Source organism: Salmo trutta, chromosome 31, assembly GCF_901001165.1.
Source record: "Salmo trutta chromosome 31, fSalTru1.1, whole genome shotgun sequence".
Taxonomy (NCBI): domain Eukaryota; kingdom Metazoa; phylum Chordata; class Actinopteri; order Salmoniformes; family Salmonidae; genus Salmo; species Salmo trutta.
In genome coordinates, this window is record NC_042987.1 from 23,117,369 (window position 1) to 23,138,536 (window position 21,168).

General features: G+C 40.7%; 1 protein-coding gene across 9 annotated transcripts in view; it reads right to left on the reverse strand.

Moving 5' to 3' along the window:
• Window positions 1–21,168, reverse strand: part of astn1 (astrotactin 1) — a 266,863-nt gene that overhangs the window by 14,559 nt on the left and 231,136 nt on the right. For 8 of the 9 annotated variants that reach the window (XM_029725719.1, XM_029725716.1, XM_029725713.1 and 5 more), the window contains 3 exons: window positions 15,491–15,759; window positions 14,423–14,556; window positions 14,138–14,289 (listed from right to left, as the gene is read on the reverse strand). In XM_029725719.1, the coding sequence (XP_029581579.1) occupies window positions 14,138–14,289; window positions 14,423–14,556; window positions 15,491–15,759 (555 nt within the window). The remainder of the gene's footprint in view (window positions 1–14,137; window positions 14,290–14,422; window positions 14,557–15,490; window positions 15,760–21,168) is intronic. The other variant, XM_029725714.1, reaches the window with a different exon arrangement.

Genomic DNA, 21,168 nt, shown 5'->3' on the forward strand with positions numbered 1-21,168 from the left:
AGTTAACCAAGAACTCGATGGTCACTCTGAAAGGGCTCCAGAGTCCCCCTTTGGAGATGGGAGAACCTTCCAGAAGGACAACCATCACCGCAGCACTCCACCAATCAGGACTTTATGGTAGTGGCCAGACGGAAGCCACTCCTCAGTAAAAGCAGTGGTGGAAAAAGTCATACTTGAGTAAAAGTAAAGATAACTTCATAGAAAGTTACTCAAGTAAAAGTGAAAGTCAGCCAGTAAAATACTACTTGAGTAAAAGTCTCAAGTATTTTTTATTTTTTTTAAGTCTCAAGTATTTGGTTTTAAATATACTTATGTATCAAAGGTAATTGTAATTGCTAAAATATACTTATGTATCAAAAGTAAAAGTAGAAATATTTTACAAAGCAGACAGCAGAATTTTCTTGTTTTTAAAATGTATGGATAGCCAGGAGCACACTCCAATACTCAGACATTATTTACAAAAGATGCATTCGTGTTAAGTGAGTCCACCAGGCCAGAGCAGTAGGGATGACCACGTGTTCTGCTTTCATTTTCCTGTCCTGCTAAGCATTCAAAATGTAACAAGTACTTTTGGTTGTCAGGGACAATGTATGGAGTAAAAAGTGCATTATTTTCTTCAGGAATGTAATGAAGTAAAAGATGTCAAAAATATCAATAGTAAAGTAAAGTACAGATACCCAAAAAGACTACTTAAGTAGTACTTTAAAGTATTTTTACTTAAGAACTTTGCAGCACTGAGTAAAAGGCACACGACAAGCAGTTTGGAGTTTGCCAAAAGACAACTAAAGGACTCAGACCATGAGAAACAAGATTCTCTGGTCTGATGAAACCAAGATTGAACTTTATGGCCTGAATGCCAAGCGTCACATCTGGAGGAAACCTGGCACCATCCCTACGGTGAAGCATGGTGGTGGCAGCATCATGCTGTGGGGATGTTTTTCAGCGGCAGGGACTGGGAGACTAGTTAGGTTCGAGGGAAAGATGAACGAAGCAAAGTACAGAGAGATCCTTGATGAAACCTGCTCCAGAGTGCTCAGGACCTCAGACTGGGGTGAAGGTCCACGTTCCAACAGGACAACAACCCTAAGCACACAGCCAAGACAGTGCAGGAGTGGCTTCGGGACAATTCTCTGAATGTTCTTGAGTGGCCCTGCCAGAGCCCAGACTTGAACCCGATCAAACATCTCTGGAGAGACCCGAAAATAGTTGTGCTGAGACATTCCCATCAAACCTGACAGAGCTTAAAAGAATCTGCAGAGACGAATGGGAGAAAGTCCCCAAATAATGATGAGCCAAGATTGTCGGGTCATACCCAAGAATACTTGAGGCTATAATCGCTGCCAGAGGTGCTTCAACAAAGTACTGAGTAAATGGTCTGGATACTTAAGTAAATGTCATATTTCAGTTTTGTTTATACACTTACGGTTAAAAGTTTTAGAACACTTACACATTCAAGGGTTTTTCTTTATTTTTACAATTTTCTACATTGTAGAATTATAGTGACGACATCAAAACTATGAAATAACACATATAGAATCATGTAGTAACCAAAAAAGTGTTAAACAAATCAAAATATATTTGAGATTCTTCAAATAGCCACGCTTTGCCTTGATGACTTTGCACACTTTTGGCATTCTCTCAACCAGCTTCATGAGATGAAACTGGCTCTTATGAGGACCGCCACAGGAAAGGAAGACCCAGAGTTTCCTCTGCTGCAGATTATAAGTTCATTAGAGTTACCAGCCTCAGAAATTGCAGCCCAAATAAATACTTCACAGAGTTCAAGTAATAAACACATCTCAACCACTGTTCAGAGGAGACTGCGTGAATCAGTCCTTCATGGTTGAATTGCTGCAAAGAAACCACTACTAAAGGACACCAATAAGAAGAAAAGACTTGCTTGAGCCAAGAAACACGAGCAATTGACATTAAACCGGTGGACATTTGTCCTTTGGTCTGGAGTGGAGATGGAGATTTGGAGATTTTTGGTTCCAACCGCTGTGTCTTTGTGAGACGTGGCTTGGGTGAACGGATTATCTCCGCATGTGGATTTCCCACTGTAAAGCATGGAGGAGGAGGTGTGATGGTTCTTTGCTGGTGATTGATTTAGAATTCAAGGCACACTTAACCAGCATGGCTACCACAGCATTCTGCAGTGATATGCCATCCCATCTGGTTTGGGCTTAGTGGGACTATCATTTGTTTTTCAACAGGACAATAACCCAAAACACACCTCCAGGCTGTGTAAGGGCTATTTTACCAAGAAGGAGAGTGATGGAGTTCTGCATAAGATGACCCGACCAAATTGAGATGATTTGGGATAGGTTGGACCACAGAGTGAAGAAAAAGCAGCCAACAAGTGCTCAGCATATGTGGGAACTCCTTCAAGACTGTTGGAAAAGCTTTCCAGGTGAAGCTGGTTGAGAGAATGCCAAGAGTGTGCAGCTGTCATCAAGGCAAAGGGTGGCTATTTGAAGAATCTCAAATATAAAATACACTTTTGTGGTTACTACATGATTCCAAATGTCTTATTTCATAGTTTTGATCTCTTCACTATTATTCTACAATGTAGAAAATAGTGAAAATAAATAAAAACCCTCTAAAACTTTTGACCAGTAGTGTTCATTTGCAAATATTTCTAAAAGCCTGTTTTTGCTTTGTGAATATGATTGATGAGGAAAAAAAATCAAATTTAATACATTTTCGAATAAGGCTGTAACTAACAAAATGTGGAAAAAGTTAAGGGGTGTGAATACTTTCCAAATGCACTGTACCATGCTTGTTCTCATTACGGAGTGGCAGGAAATGTGTTTTTCCAGCTGGGTTGCATGTGTCAAAGGGCATTTGCTATGGGGCTATGCATTTCAGCTCACTGGGAAAGATACTCTCTGAGGTGGTCATCCTGTATGACCTCCCTGAATCCTGCTCAACCCGTATGGGTCACCAACTGGTAAAAACATTGGGTCAGGTAACAGTGAAAACATCACAGAAAAAAGACCGCTGTCACTGAAAAATATTTAACTTGCACAGAGACCTACAAAGGAGCGTGGGTTTAAACGCAGAAAGATGGAAATGAAAAGTGACATTGTGAAGGATTGTACCACTTAGCATATTAATTGCTAGAATTGGAATATCTGTCTAGCGTAAAGAAAGTACTGTTTAGAGCCCATTGGGAAGGAACGGTGGAAATACATTAAGTTGCGCTTAAGTTGTACTCGCATATTTTTTCCCTTCATTTAACTAGGCAAGTCAGTTAATTAAGAACAAATTCTTATTTTCAATGACGGCCTACAGGGGAACAGTGGGTTAACTACCTTGTTCAGGGGCAGAACGACAGGGATTCAATCCAGCAACCTTTGGTTACTGGCCTCTAACCACTAGACTATCTGCCTTGTGGTTAGAGGTTTGGATGCTGCTTTGTTCTAAGAAAACAAATGTAAAACGTTTCTATTCTTTTATGGGATTAAGAATACAGTAAGAGTTCATATTTGTTTAAATTTGCACTTCATGACAACATTCTGTAGATAACCATCTGTCATATACTTTGAGATATAAAACCACTCTAAAACTACTTTTGATGCTTCCTCTGAAGGGTTGTCTCTCAAAAAGATACAAAAATTGACTAAAAGAATCAAATATGACTATGCGCAGACCTGATTGTTGACATCGTAGCCATGACATTTTTCAGATATGGTCAAATGGAGAACAAATATATATTTTGGCAATGTGCTGCAGATATTTTATGTGAGCTAGATCTATTTGTTTAGTTAAAAATCTTTCTAGCTTAGGGTACTTCATATAACTAAATGTACTAACCATACTACATATGATTTAGAACATACTGTTTAGTAAAAATGTATGCTGTGAGCAACAAATATCAACATTCAAGGCTTATCCAAACTGACAAGAAGGTTGTTCCCTGCCATTTATTCATTTTGGTACAGCCTGTCCCCTTATCTAACAAAGGTGGGTCTGAAAATAAATGTTTTCTCCTCGATAGATTGGTTCATTGTTTAGCAACAAAACTGACGCATGTGCAACGATGTGGCAAAACAGACGGGGTTGGCTTAGATTGTTGACAACCTGTAAACTACATTTCGTCTCGAATGTTTATTGAAAATATAAATGCATTTGCACTATGAGTACTTGATTTGATTTTTTGTCTCTCAAATACATTGTTACAGTTGTTGGTTAGCTAGTTAGCGAATTTTGGCCATATTAGCAGAGACATGATATCAGTCAAAACACCTCAAAACAAGACATGATATCAAGAACAAGATAAAACTAGCTGAAACAAGCCACCTACGATTCCCCACATGGCAGCTTCTTGTCATTGTTGCTAGCTATCTGGCAATCCAGAATCACAACAACACATGGACTTCTGCCCCATTGAATTACGTGCATCATTTTCGTGACATTGTCAGCTAACCTATCTACTGTATAGTGTGCAGCAAATTCACACTAGATGAAGAGAAGAATGCAGTAGGACATTCTGGCATTTAAAGCAGACTTTAATTAATAAAAAATTTTACACACTAAAACGTTGTATTCTTGCACCCCCCCAAAAAAGCTGACGGACATATTTGGCGGGTAGATGGCAAATGTGCCACCGATACGTTTGATAACTATAAAATGTTTTGACAAAGACGCACAGTTGCCGAAAGCAGTAGGCCTATACAACAGAAGGGAATGTTCACAAAGTAAGATGATGTATCAGTGTATGCTTGCTAACTAGCTAAAATGAGCTTCTCACCATCAGTTGTTTAGATGAACAAATAAACTATCAGGAATGTATAAGTTATGTAGACATGTTTTTAAATATTGAATTGGTGATCTTGCTAGCCAGCCAGTGAGAAACGAAGCAAACAAATAAAAAGTGAAAGAAATGCAGCTAGCAGCTGTTGTGTTTGCTAGTCCGCCAATGAACTGTGTGAAGGACCAGGGTTGTTCGATATTCAACCTGAAATAAACACTTTAAATCCTTCAGTTTTAAAATGGGAGTTGTTGGAAAAGACAACTGTTTTGAGTTGGTAGACGGCTAATACAGTCAACAGTCTCACACGGCCCCTTACAAAAAAAGATTGCAGTTTTGAAACAGCAGTAAAAGTGCAGTAACTGCAGTCGACTGTGGTATTTTGGAGTACACTGCAGTGCACGTCAGTTATACTGCACTCTAAATGCAGTTACACTGCAAAATTACTGCAGTAAAAAAAGTTATATTTTGGACGCAGTATTTGCAGCATACTGCAGTTATACTGCACTCTAACTGCAGTTATATTGTGGTGTACTACAGTTATACTACACTCTGACTGCAATCTTTTTTCGTAAGGGGCATTACAAGCATTACATTACATATTCGCATAGCTATGTAATAATAATGTGATTGTCCATTTAGCAAAATGAAATACACAAAGGTTCAGATATTGCGGATTTTGGGATTTTTACCCATGAGGTCAAAGAGGACGCTTTTGGTCATTGACTGCAGGAAAGGGTTAAAACATTCATGCTATCTTAATCGAATTACAAAGCCCTGCCTACACACAACATGCAACTGTACAACATTGTGTGCAGTCCTTTTATGGAGATCAGAATTGAAAAGCGCTATTGGCTTCCTGATTTTTGACAGACAGCAAAAAATAAATCGATATGGCTTTAGTCCTGACAGGTACTTTCTCATACCACTTGGATTGCTCGTAATAGCTATCAAAAGTGATCTATTACTTCATATCAGGCTATTCACTGCTTAGCAATGCCCAGTTATGATCCTTCTAAAGTTATCCTTCAAAATAGTGTTTTACATGCACCATCTCTTTATAAATCTAACATTCTGTCCAAAAAATGCTACACAACAAGACTCCCATAATCCTCTATTCATCATGGTCCAGATTCAGAGCTTAATCATATTTCTCGTTGTAAGAGAACTGGGATAGTGGGATCAACCAAAATCTTGTGGTGTTAAAATATTTCCGTGACATTCTTTAGGACCAGGGCAGTTGCATTTCTTTTTCACTCTCCAGGATCATCCCCTGCAGATTACCCTCCATTGACAAGATCCAGTGATTGAAATAACCATCACTGTTGCCATAGAGAGCAATAGTAATGGGGTATTTTTGTAGGGACTAACTCCGTTGGCCAAAGCCTATGGGGAAATTACTGTTTTTTTGGGAGGGTTTTTGGATAAACAACGAAAATAAGGTCTGTGATAAACATCTTACACATTTTGTTCTATGATATAATCTTCGTCAGCTAACGTTACTTTTTTGTGAATTTATATCAAAACAAGCACATAAAGGCTTAATTCATAAAAGGTCATGTTAACGGACTGATATTATCTCATGGAACAAAATGTTTTAACTCTCCTAAGCCTGTGTTAACCTCAAGACCATATTTTTGGTGTTTATCCCAAAACCCCATTCTGTCCCCATTAATTTCCCCCATAGGAATGGCTGAACGAACCACATGTAACTCATTTTAGTTTTTTAAGCTGTCGAGCTCTATTGCCAGTTATCATAATTAATTAAGTTCACCATACTGGGAGTTATTGCTTGATTGATCATTTTCCATGCCTTCTCTCACACTCTTCTCTTGTCTAGATGGTCCATATGGGGAATCCAGTCGTAATTAGGGACCCGATGTGAAGAACGCTCAGCCATCTTCAGCACCTGTCCGATCCATTAAGTATTGGAGTGAATTATATTGGCTAGAGGGACCAATTCTGCAAAACTGACTGCAAAACCTCAGAAGCTGAGTCAACCCATAATTCACTTAAAACTTTTTGGAACAGTGGTTTCTCTGAGCAATCAGATAATGCTAATGTAAACAACCACAGCTGAATGACAATCATTTTTATGTCTTCAATTTACTTTAGACAGATGGCAATTTGTCATTATTTAGAAAAGTTTGTCAAAAATAGCAATGCTAACGTTAGCTAGCTAAAATCTGGTGGTCTCCCCTCAATCTTAGCAAGCTACTGAATGTTATAATGCATCTGAAGTCAATCTGGCGACATCACAATGATGACAAAAGGTTTTCCTACTAATTATCTGAACGTTTGTCTTTAAAGATTCACTATGCAGAAATTGCTCCGGCATTTCCTGTTTGCAAAAAATGTAATAGTTTGCCTAATTTCAGTTTTTGTGACGAAATAAGCAAATATAGTGTATATTTCACATCTAAACCGCTGTGAAATATATTTTCCATAACAAAAAATATTGTATTTTCAGCTGTTTGAAGCTAGTGTACAAAATTGAAAGTAAAAGATGCAAAAACTAAACTTAAGAACGGGAAGCATATAAATAGGCACATAGAACCGATCTACTGCTTCTTAGACCTGCTTTCAATGGCAATGACAGATCTATAACTCATATTTCTATGTGAATTTGGTCGGGTCGCCCAAAAAGTGACATATTTTGCCGCTTTAAAGGAATAGCTGCCTCAAACATCATGGTTCTGTACATTTCTGTCTGTCTTTAAAAGTAACCTAGTAGTTGGAAAGATACTATAAAGCACAAAGTACTGCAGGTGTGTATTACATATGCAGAGGGATACATGAGGGTATGGATAATCTAAAATAACTCAACTAAGTTCAAATCCATTGCGAGTGGCTAATGATCAGCGTTGTGTTGTCTATGCTAAACTGTGTGGGAACATGCTCAAAATAATGAGCTAACGATGAGTCCACTGTGCTGTCATTGTCCAAGGCCTCATTATCTTGTCAACTGGTCAAAACGTAAGAATCCTAAGCGGTATGAAATAATCCTCTCGCAATTTTATTTTGAATTGCTTTAACCAGAGGTTCACATGCAACCTGATCTAGTGACATGCGAGGCTTCTATACAAATCACCAAGTATTGTGTGATTTTCGATGAATTCAGAGGAAACCAAAGTGCATTTATCCCTCTCACATCCGCTGAAGCTGATATCATTCCTTCCGTTGGCCCAGATCTACCTTGACAATAGATTCTGACAAGCCCATGATATCTTGTAGAGAGACAGAGTCAGATAGCATGTGGAGTGGTATTCCTAAAAAAATATTTTTTACTAACATATGTGATTTGAGACATTTGCATAAGAAAGTTATAGATGGACCAGGACCATGCCAACCTGCCATATTTTGCATAAGGGAATACATGTGTAGTTGCTTTCATACCCATTCAACACATTTATTTATTTATTTATTTATCAAACAATGCATTATAATGGGAAAGAGCTACTGAGGAGTAGTGACTAATCCGAGTCTGACAAGGGAATTCCTGGGTTGCACCTCCGTCACTCAGTAGCATCATGCCATTGTTATGAACGTTCTCAAGTCGCTCTCTGCTATAGTAGTGCCCAAAAGTTGACTGATGGCCAGTCATTCTGAATGAGGGTTAAGGTCTGTTTCATTAGTGGCCTGGAAATACGATGACATTGCTGAAGTAAGAAAATATTTTGTAGGAAACAATTTTGCCATTATTTTTATGCCTTCAAATTTACTTTAGACAGATGGCAATGTTGTCATTAGCTGGCAAAGTTAGTCAAAAATAGCTAGCAATGCTAACATTAGCCAGCTAAAATCCACTGGTCTCCCCTCAATCGTAGCTAACTAGCTAACATTATACTGCATCTAAAGTCATTCTGGCGACATCACAATGATGACAAAAGGTTTTTCTACTAATTATCTGCCTCCTTTAGAAATACAATTGTATTTCCAAGCCACTGTAATGCACTTTTGATGAAATCTTCATCAGCATCAATTGACAATACAATACAACTTTATTAATCCCCAAGGGGCAATTCGTTTGCATTGAGTAGAACGCTCAGTCAGGCATCAGTCCTAAAACAAATGTTCAAAACAATATTGTGACAAAAGGTGCATCCCATGAACAGATAGGCTAGATGACGACGAAGAAGCAACACGAGAGAGAGTTTACTTTGGCACATTAGATATCAGTAGTCTGGTCCTGGAGCATTCCCACGTGAATCCACTTGGATTCTGTACTAAAGTGTCACATTTAATCTCCAACTAAAGTCTCAATCGTCGCTACATGAACATAGACATTGATTCTGCTAAGGTGCAGATTCTGAACGTGTCACTGTCCGCAATTTTTTCATAAAAGACAGAAAAAGAAATGAGTGATTTAAAGGGGAAGACGGGGAGTGAAAGAAAGACCTAGTGCCTGAACACACACAAACAGAGACTCTTTTGTTTAATAAACAGGTAAACAATTAAACCTGAAAATTCCCTAATCCATCACATAAGTTCCCCCATGTCCAAAACGCTGGGAATTTTACCAGTTCTATTAAAACAGCAACTGCTAGGTACCAGCAGACTTGGCAGCTCCGTAAAGACTCAACAAATAACATCTGGCTCTTGTTGTCTACTTTGATTAACAAAAGGCAAGAGATGGACAACAACAGTTTGTAGAGCATTGCTTCTTGGCACTTCCTGGCTAAAAATGATTAACAGACTTGATCTCCCACATGGAACGTATTGTCTTTTTCAGAGAAACAGAGGAAATAAAGCCCTAATTGAAGTAGGGGGGAGGGGGTGTCATTTTTAAAAGTGAAGTTGCTTGGATAGAGGGAGGAAGAACATTTCAATCTGCGTAGACTTTCTCACAAAAAAGCCTTTGATAAGAACACTGCCTCTGCCATTTACGTCATAGAACCGCTTACCGCTTACAATTTATACTGTATTGCCTTCGATTATGGCCTTAGAGATGTGATAAATTGCCTGTTCTTGAAATCCGGCAAAATATTTCAACATTGAACTGAAGCTGATAGAATTTGAACTTGCATGTGTTCCAAAGCTGAATCGGAAACTGCCAAACCCCAAATATGATGTGAAAAAGATTTAAAAAGGGCAATGACACTGTTGGAGTGCATAACATGACTGTTAGATGAAACCCAGTTGATTTCTGATTAATGACAATGTATAACATAACCTAATGCATAATGGTTTATGGTCTCATTTACGTAAAAGTGAATATGGTCGAGAGGAGACTGAGAGGGGGCAAACGTTCACCTTATACAATCTACTCAAATTGGTTGATCTGTTTTTGGTGCCGGATTGTGAACTGAATATGTATTGGTCTTCTCATCTGTCTAAAGAGTGCTTTACTAATGTCATACAGTAGATCATGAATAAGAATCAAATTATCACCACTCAATATTAAACATATGTTTATGACAAACCTTTCGATCCTTAAGAGTTCTGTGAACAGTTAGAAATAATTGTATTTCCTCTGGCTCAAACAATTCCCGCCATGCATAGAGCCTCACCACACTTGCATTCATTCTGTTTCTGAGTGGCTTCAACAGCAGTCTAAAGCAGTCTGAACCATTTACCACATGGTAGCATGGCGGGACTGACATCTGTGTGTTTTGCTCATGACTTTTGTTTGCATATAACACATGGAGGTTTTGATGGTGCGGTCCAACTCCCTGCTCTGTTGTGAGGACGCCCTTGTCTCTTGGCTGTCCTAATATCCCTTCTGGACCACTGACTTTCAACTTCATTTGTAAAGTAAATATTTGTCTGGGAATAGAGTGTGTTGTTGCCACTTGTCAGAGCTCGGCCTGAAAGTGGTTATGAGCTTAAGGGTTGTTTTTGTGGAATTGCTATGTTTGACATCTCTCACCTCATCAATGTTAGTTGTATGTTGAGATTGTCATTTCGCTGTAAATCTCCAATGAAGTAGATCATCATGACTTAAACTCAAATAAACTAAATCAAAGCTGTTACTCTTTATCTGTTCTGGAGCCACAACATAGGTTGCAATAGTGGACGGTAAGAGAAGAGTTTCATTGAACCAAAAAGCAGACACACGTCATTTTCACAAGTTAAACATATAGACTATATGTAAAATCAAATCAAATTCTATTTGTCACATTCGCCGAATACAACTGGTGTAGACTTTACTGTGAAATGCTTCTTATGAGCCCTTCCCAATGATGCAGTTTAAAAATAATAATAATAATAATAAAAGACAAACAGTAACAAGAGGAATAAAGTACAATATACAAAAATGTAGCTATATATGGGGGGGGCCCTGTACCAAATCAATGTGCAGGGGTACAAGGTATTTGTGGTAGATATGTACATAAAGGCAGGGTAAAGTGACTAGACATCGGGATAGATAATAATACAAGTAAAATAGAGAACAGAGTAGCAGCAGCAAATGATGAGTGTGAAAGTGTGTATGTGTGTGTGTGTGTGTGTGTGTGTGTGTGTGTGTGTGTGTGTGTGTGTGTGTGTGTGTGTGTGTGTGTGTGTGTGTGTGTGTGTGTGTGTAGTGTATGTGAATGTGTGTGTGTGTTTTATGTGGGAGTGTCAATGTAGTCTTTGTGAGTGTGCGTAGGGTCAGTGCAAGATAGAGTCAATGCAGATAGTTTGGGTACCATTATTTTATTATTTAGCAGTCGTATGGCTTGGGGGTAATGCTGTCTCGGAGCCTGTTGGTCTGAGAGCCGGTACCTTTTGCCGGACAGTAGCAGAGTGAACAGTCTATAGCTTGGGTGGCTGGAGTCTTTGGCAATATTTTGGGCCTTCCTCTGACACCGCCTGAAATAAAGGTCCTGGGTGGCAGGGATAACACTGTGTACTTCAATAAAGACCTTAGCCCCTTGACTTCTCATGAACTCTGTCGGAGTTTGGCCCTGCCCAGGTGAGGGGCCAGTGTCTACGCTACTCACAGCTGGACTTTTGATCTCTGGGTATGTGTGGGTCTATGAGGCCACCTAGATCCAGTGCCAGCTTCCGTAATGCACCTGCCCTAGCACCTGACCTTGCCCAACAGATGAGGTGAGCTCAACGGCCGACAAAGCGCTCATGGAAACATTCCTTGTGTATGAAACCTTGTCTTCCACCACCGGCATGCATCCCTTTCAGGGGCTCTCTTGTCCTGCTGGGGAGGAAGTTTGGCACTCTGCCCCAAGCAGCACATGGGTGCGCGTAATCTGTTTACGGATTGGATGTCATGTCCCACTGACCCCTGAGTAAACCCTGTCGTTATTGGGTGATCAAAGCAGTGACATCAGCCTGGCTGGGCCGGCTGTTTGTTTTCACATGGAGTCTGGCCCAGTTGTGATGACTGAAAGCAGACTTCCGATTTAGTCAGCTTCAACATCTGGGAGAGGGGTATGATGTCAAGTTGTGTGCCTGAATCCCATTATGTGTGAGATTAGCACACAACCAGCCCCTGTCAAGAGGGCCAGACTACAGTCATTAGCTATGATATATTATATGTATCTAGCTATAATATAGGATAATGTAATCCAAGGCTATGGGGGAGTGAAAGTGACCACTGTACAGTACAACGTGAGGAACACCCCATTGTTTTGTGTAAATGAAGTAAATGGTTGTCCGGGTTCTCTTTTGAAAAATTGAAAAATATGAGTCTCTACAAAAAGAGGGGTAAGATTCTGTAGTCATCTCTTTTTACATTCCATGGAATCTGTTCAGATCTTTCCAGTAAACACCGCAAAGAAGCTGTTTTGAGTTTCATTCAAATCCAGGCCTAACAGAGATGAAGGGCTTAAGTCCACAGAAAGACAAAAAACTGGTTTCCCTTCCAGTAAGTCTTAGCCCTTACAATAGCACCTCCTCATCGATCACTTTTTTACAATCCCACATTTGGACTTGATATAACATTGTTCTTTTGATTTTTTTTGTGGCCACAAGATGTTTGAAGTTGGGGTTTGGGATGGGCAGTATAGCCCGGAGAGAGGGGAAGCCATAAACAACTTCTAAACAAACTGGACAGATGGGAAAAAGGAAAGGATATATCCCCTTTGGACATGGATGAATGATTCCAAAGCCTGAGGGCCATATAGCCAATAAAACAAGAGGATCTGTGTAACGTCAATAACTTTTGTTGAAATGTGTCACTGTGGCGTTGCATCGACTGGATAACTTGGGATATGCAGCAGGTGCAAAACTAATCAGATAATTCATCAAAAATCTAACATAGACAAATGTTTCAATCGATAGAAAGAAAACATTCCCATCTGCACATGTTGATGGATTTGTTCTGTTTTGGCTGGTGGCTCCATGCAATCAATGTCACTTTTAATTAATACTAAATGAAACCTGTTAGCATCAAGACAAGCTAGATGATACCATATTGATGCCAAAATATATTATGGACTTATATTCAAGTCCAATATTTTATTATACAAATAAACCTATAGAGACAGTGAACAACAAGGGTTTTTCGTCTAACAAAATGCATATGTTAGAAGTGTAGCTATAGGATTCGATCATATTACATTATGAACAATTCCATAGCACAACATAAATGATTTTCGCCTAACAAAACGCATATGTTAAAATTGTAGCTATAGATTTCGATCATATTACGTTATGAACAATTCCATAGTACACAGTATGGCCTTGAGCATTAGGCAACAGTATGTGTATCACATTAGATGCCTGGATAAAACAAGCCTGGATCTGTGAGATAAAATGGAGAGCATTTCCAGAGAGAAGAGGCCCAGAGAGGATCACTGGAGTTCTAGTACGTTCATCTGAAGGTTATTCACCACATTCTTTTTGGGGGGTTTAATCTGACAGGAGACTGAATGCTTAAATCAGAACCACTCCTGCTGACAACGTTCCTTCCAGATATCTTTCCCCTTCTCCTAGGTGGTCCCAGATCGGTACTGTCTGCATAGCTCCATTCCAACACCCATGTTTGACATTCAAGGTGTGTGCTTTGAAGCAATCAATCAATCCACCAATCATTCCATAAGGATTTAAAAACACTAAAAACTAAAAGTTATAGTTTTGAGTGATTTGTACTTCATAGGTAATTTTCAGTATGTCAGACTCATCAGTTTCATTGGTCAATCATTTTTCTCATCATATGTTTGTCAGAAAAGCAACCTATTTCAAGCTTAAAAATGTTCAGGTGCTCTAAGTGAATGCAGACCACACTACTATTACCATTGACCACCATCTTGTGGTTACATGCAAAACTACAACAGGAAAAATTTAAATCATTCAAAGCATCTAGAATTTGCTGTGGTAACATGTAGTTTGAAGTTGCCTTTCCTTGCCACTACATTAAGTAACCATACACAGCTGTTTGTGTATTTAAACATGGACATAATGTATGAAATTAACATAAACACCATAATTCCTCAAGGGATGTACCTGTCTCCACTTTGGAGTGGTCTGTCCTCCCTGTCACCTTCTCCTGGCTGATGAGGTAATCAACAATCCGCACCCCAATTAGTGGCTCAGTGTGATTCCATTCCATGATGACCAATGAACTACTGGGCTCATAGGAGTGGGACAACCTGAGCCTGGTAGAGAAATAAAGAGAGTGACACCTAACTCCACAAATCATGACAAGAAAAGCTCATATTCAGATATCAATACATACAATCTTATTTGTGTTTATCAAGTTGTGTAAACTGATTGTTTTGAGTGACTAACCTAGGCTGGGGGAGAGGGGCACATGTTGGCAGGCCATCCGTCCCGAATGCGTTCGAGTCGCAACGGCACCAGTCATCGATGACGTCACCTTTCCCAGAACACCACAGCATGCTCATCATGGCCTCCTGCAGTGCCTGCAAAAAGATAGGATGGAGCAAACACTGTCAATATCATCTGCCCCTCTAGGGGGTCATGCAGTCTTCCTCTAGTTCAGCGATTCTCAACTGGTGGATTGGAGGTTTTGAATGGGTTGCAGTGTCAGTTTTTCTTTAATAAAAAAATACTTAAATGACTAAAACCAGGTAGAAAGTGATGAAATCATTTAGTGTCCTAAAAACATTTCTTCAATCACAGTATATCATATAGAGCTATTAGCAGCGTTATTTAGCGTATTTGGTTGATGTTGTGGTCTCAAACCAGTGAGCTTACTAACATTCTTAATCAATAATTATTTCCTATTTTACATTGTCATATAATTGCTACATTTACTATCAATAAAGCATTAAAAATAGTTTTCCAGATTGTATTTTGGCGAGGAGTTTTCATGATGCGATTATCGGGTCGCGACTGAGAAAACCTGGTTCAGTTTGGGTTCCGAGGCAAAACTAGTTCAGAACCACTGCTCTAGTTTATCTTTTTGAAGTTTGACATACTGATGTAGTCTTATGTCTGGTATACACTACACGATTTCCCAACATTTTCAAGTCAGAGAGCAGCACATTTTGCGACCGCCATTGCCAAACAACTAGCCTATGTGTTTTGCTGTGGTACACTCCCAAAACAAGGGGTTCTCTCACTGCATGATTAAATGTATAAATTGACATCACATTATTGATGGTTAATGTTCTTTTATGTTCTGAATAAAATAATTGGAAAAGCACATAGGTTGTTTGTTGCAGGTGCATGGGAATCATTGTATGATATCTTCAAAGACAAAACAATGTGCACACTGCTCTTGGCAGTATCACTTTAGTTTATTTACGCTTTTAGGAATCCACTCTGATCATGAAGATTTGACTATGTCTGCAAAAATCGGTGAAAAAGAAAGTAAACCAAGGTTTTCAGTGCCTGGTAGGTCTCGTTGTTGGAGACCAGCTCGTAAAGCGGGGTGGCCTTAGTCATCTGGAGCAGGACAGGCTCGGCTGGACGCCCAGGCCCAGGGCTCATATGGCAGAGGTGGCAGGAGTACGGGCACTGGCCCTGGCTGCTGCAGTCCATGCGCACCCCCACCGCCATGCGTTTGGCACCGGAGTCCAGCAGGCTGGCGATGTATGCTGGGTAGGTCAGGGTCCGGGGCTCCTTGTCACGCTCCTCTGACTCTTCTGATGGGGAATTCCCTGAAAAGGGCATAGTTATAGTTACTGTGGGCTTTGGATATTAGGATTTATTGACATAACTGAATAACACATATTGTTTCAAACAACATTTGAAATCTTGTCAGCATTTACAAAACAGAGAAATTATAGACGTTATTTTTCAATACAAATGTGAGTTATCATCACGACTCAGGTTGGGATATATATCTGATATATCCACACATTGCATTTCCCTCAAAACTGGCACTGCATTCCATTCTATTTATTATGCTGTCCTCTCAAATGCACTTTGGGCATTGCTGGCCTGCTGGCATCTTCAAAGACAACTCTGAAGAGCAAGTTGCGTTATTAAATGCAAAGCTTTGCCACTTTTTCTCTTAAAAAGCATTCAAATTACCATTCCTTCATACTGCTGAGTCGTGTGCATACACAGGCAATTTAAAAGCTCAACAGGCAACTGAGGAATAGCCAGTAGCGGGGAGCTGGCTTTGATGAAATGAGACATGGCTTTATGAGCCAACCGGATGAGGGGGAGAAATATACACACAAAGTCACCCTTTACTCTCCCACATAATGTAGTCCATATCTTAGAATGGGATCGAGATATAAAACTAAATCAGAAGACACACCTCACTTTGTTTGTATATCAATGAGTAAGAGTAGATGGCCATCACTCAAACAAGAGGACACATCACTGCACTCAGTTCAAGCTTTCAGGGCCAAGTGAGTTCTAACGTGCTACAACATCACTCAACTTCCATAATCATTAGATACAATCAGAAAGATGGAGTTTGCCCACTGTTATTCATAGATCACATTGCCCTTAAAGTGTGACACACGTGACAATGGTGGGCTTGCCATGGGCGTTTGGTCCGGGCCTGGGTGCAGTTTGAGTGATTAAGCTCAGCTATGTATGTACTTTTTATGCTGCTGATCAACTAGCAGGGCATGTCAGTCGTCATCAAATCATTGACAAGCTGGACCTCTGGTGGGTATGTTCCAAATGGCACCCTATTCCCTATTTAGTGCAGTACTTACATGCACTATGAGGAATATGATTCCATTTGGGACGGCCATGGTCAGGCCTGAGGGGGTACGGTGGCCCTCTGTGGGTCGTGACAGTGCTTGATTAATCAAAGAGAGAGGGTCTGTGCCTGGAGCCATAGCATGCACTCTGTCCATGTCAAACACAGCTGCTGAGAGACTCAGGTCACGTCTGGACGTTTTCACAAGACATGCAGGATGTTAACGGTGGCAGTTTTATAAGGACAACTTGAGTTAGGAGAATGGCGTTGACTTTTAGGCTTTGGAATAAAATAGTGGATCAATGTTTAAGGAAATCGACTCAGAGAATCACTCTGGATACATAAATGATGTTGGAGAACCAAAAATACATTAATACACTACAATACATATATTTTAAACACTCTCTCTTATGTGCACACACACACACACACGCACTCACATATGTCATGCACGCATGCACACATACACCATTTTGCTTTGACATGCTGCTCTACCTCATCACCCAGACAGTTATGTGGCAAACATAATGAATATCAAGATAAGGCTGCAAAGACAAATCGCTTTCAAGGAAAGGAGAAAACATCCCATTAAATTCCATACATTCCATACAGGGTCTCAGGATGAGAAAGCAGAGGAAAATCCTGTCATCTGCAGCCCACCTTGAGCACGTCTCTTGGAAAATGAGAGACTTTTAATCTAAATTGTGTTGGATGCTTCCCGTTTCTGACAGTCAGATTGGTACCAATTACAAGATGTTGGGAAGGTGAGGATTTGAAGATTCTTTGACACAGTATAGAACAGACAGAATGTGTCATCACTCGGGAACAGTTGGTGTTCAGGACTGGTGTTCAGGACTGTTTTGCTAGCACAGACTGGAATATGTTCTGGGATTCTTCCGATGGCATTGAGGAGTACACCACATCAGTCACTGGCTTCATCAATAACTGCATCGATGACGTCGTCCACACAGTGACTGTAAGTACATGCCCCAACCAGAAGCCATGGATTACACGCAACATCCGCACTGAGCTAAAGGGTAGAGCTGCCACTTTCAAGGTGCGGGACTTTAACCCGGAAGCTTATAAGAAATCCCGCTATGCCCTCCGACGAACCATCAAACAGGCAAAGCCTCAATACAGGTGTCACAAAATCCTTCGTTGTGTTGCAGGGAAGACCAAAATGCAGCGGAGTTGTGGATACTCATATTTTAATTAACAAAAAAAAGAGTAAAGCATCCACTTGACAAAACAATAAATGATACCCACAACACTAAACCGTTTTCTAGGCTCACCAACGCAGTGCAAAAACAACTACCCACAAAACCAAGTGACAAACATACTCCTACATATATGACTCCCAATCAGGAACAACGATCCCCAGCTGTTCCTGATCAGGAGTCACAAGACCAACACAGAACAATCACACACACACAAGACTGCCACGTCCTGACCCCAAAACTACTACAACAGCTCCATCTGCTGGTCAGGAAGTGACAACAGGACTAAGATCGAATCGTACTACACCGCTCTGATGCTCGTTGGATGTGCAAGGATTTGCAAACTATTACAGACTACAAAGGGAAGCACAGCCACTAGCTGCCCAGTGACACAAGCCTACCAGACGAGCTAAATTACTTCTATGCTTGTTTTGAGGCAAGTAACACTGAAACATGCATGAGAGCATCAGCTGTTCCAGATGACTTTGTGATCACGCTCTCCGTAGCCGATGTGAGTAAGACCTTTAAACAGGTCAACATTCACAAGGCCGCAGGGCCAGATGGATTACCAGGACGTGTACTCCGAGCATACGCTGACCAACTGGCAAGTGTCTTCACTGACATTTTCAAAATCTCCCTGTCTGAGTCTGTAATACCAATATGTTTCAAGCAGACCACCATAGTCCCTGTGTCCAAGCACACTAAGGTAACCTGCCTAAATTACTACCGACACGTAGCACTCACGTCTGTAGCCATGAAGTGCTGTGAAAGGCTGGTTATGGCTCACATCAACACCATTATCCCAGAAACCCGAGACCCACTCCAACTTGCATACCGCCCCAACAGATCCACAGATGATGCAATCTCTATCGCATTCCACAATGCCCTTTCACACCTGGACAAAAGGAACACCTATGTGGGAATGCTATTCATTGACTACAGCTCAGCTTTCAACACCATAGTTGAAACATAGGGCTCCTGAGTGGCACAGGGGTCTAAGACACTGCATCTCAGTGCTAGAGGCGTCACTACAGACACCCTGGTTCAAATCCAAGCTGTATCACAACTGGCCGTGATTGGGAGTCCCATAGGGCGGTGCACAATTGTCTCAGCGTTGTCCGGGTTTGGCCGGTGTAGGCCGTCAACTGACTTGCCTAGTCAAATAAAGGTTAAATAAAAACAAAATGAAATAGTGCCTTCAAAGCTGATCACTAAGCTAAGGACCCTGGGTCTAAATGTAACTGGATCCTGGACTTCCTGATGGGCCGCCCCCAGGTGGTAAGGGTAGGTAACAACAAATCTGCAACATGGCGACCCCTCAGGGGTGCGTGCTCCCTGTTCACTCATGACTGCATAGCCAGGCATGACTCCAACACCATCATTGAGTTTGCTGATGACACAACATCAATGATGAGACAGCCCATAGGGAGGTGCCAGAACAACAACATCTCCCTCAACGTGATCAAGACAAAGGAGATTATTGTGGACTCCAGGAAAAGGATGACCGAGCATGACCCCATTCTCATCAACAGGGCTGTAGTAGAGCAGGTTGAGAGTTCCTTAGTGTCCACAACCTACATGGTCCAAGCACACCAAGACAGTTGTGAAGAGGGCACGACAAAACCTATTCCCCCTCAGGAGACTGAAAAGATTTGGCATTGTTCCTCAGATCCTCAAAAGGTTCTACAGCTGCACCATCAAGAGCATCCTGACTGGTTGCATCACTGCCTCGTATGGCAAGTGCTCGGCCTCCGACCACAAGGCACTATAGGCGGTAGTGCGTACGGCCCAGTACAGACTGTTCTCTCTGATACTGCACGGCAAGCGGTACCGGAGCACCAAGACTAGGTCCAAGAGGCTTCTAAACAGCTTCTACCCCCAAGACCCCTGAACATCTAATCAAATGGCTACCCAGACTATTTGCATTGTCCCCTCCCCCTCTTTTACACTGCTGCTACTCTCTGTTTATTATCTATGCATAGTCACTTTAATAACTCTACGTACAGTACATTAACATATTACCTCAATTGCCTCGACTAACCGGTGCCCCCGCACATTGACTCTGTACCGGTGCCCCCTGTATATAGCCTCACTATTATTATTTTTTTGCTGCTCTTTAATTATTTGTTACTTTTATTTATTTCTTTTTTTTAGGTATTTTTCTTAAAACTGCATTGTTGGTTAAGTAAGCATTTCACTGTATTCGGTGCATGTGACAATGAAAATGTGATTCGATTTGATTTAATTTGTTCAAGGGATACAATACTTTTCCTCCCACATAGAGAAATACTCTCAGATCAACACTAGGTGATGCTATAGTCAGTGTTTCTAGCAGCATTGCAGGATATAAAAAAATATGACTGATCATATCACTGCAGATTATTTTGTTCACCATACTAAGGGAGGAAATAATAGGGGAATCTTTTACATTTTGTGGAGAAAAGATGCTAATAAAAACATTGTTATTATGATTTCCAGCTGACTTACGCATCACAGAATTAAAATATACAGTAAAGTTACAAAGGCAACACAGAGCACTGGGTGGGAAAATCATATCAAAGAGAGTTTAAAAATATCATATTGATACTGTTTGAAAAAGATTACTAAAATGTGACTACATGCAGTGAGCCATGCAGTGCCTCCAGAAAGCAATACTTCTATACAGTGCAACCCGACCAGGAACAGAATACATTGGAGCTCTTAAACAAATCTCTGTGACGGGCAAATCTTCCCAGGCAGACATTGCTTGTCCTTGAAAATTCACAGGGGCACACTTTGCTACACCTATTTTTTTTATTTTAACCTTTATTTAACTAGGCAAGTCAGTTAAGAACAAATTCTTATTTACAATGACGGCCTAGGAACAGTGGGTTAACTGCCTTGTTCAGGGGCAGAACAACAGATTTTTACCTTGACAGCTCAGGGATTCGATCTAGCAACCTTTCAGATACTGGCCCAACGCAGATACTGGTCCAACGCAGATACTGGCCCAAGGCTACCTGCCGCCCCTATACGCAACTAAGCAAAATGCAATAAAGCAGATACCTACTCTGAGTGGCAATCCACTGTGATATTCAACCTGATTGCTAAGACAGTGGTTGGGAATACCGTTTCCCCCACCAGTCAATACCTACCTACCAAGCAGGTGTGGAAGGGTAGAAGCTCTCAATTTGACTACTGTACATAGG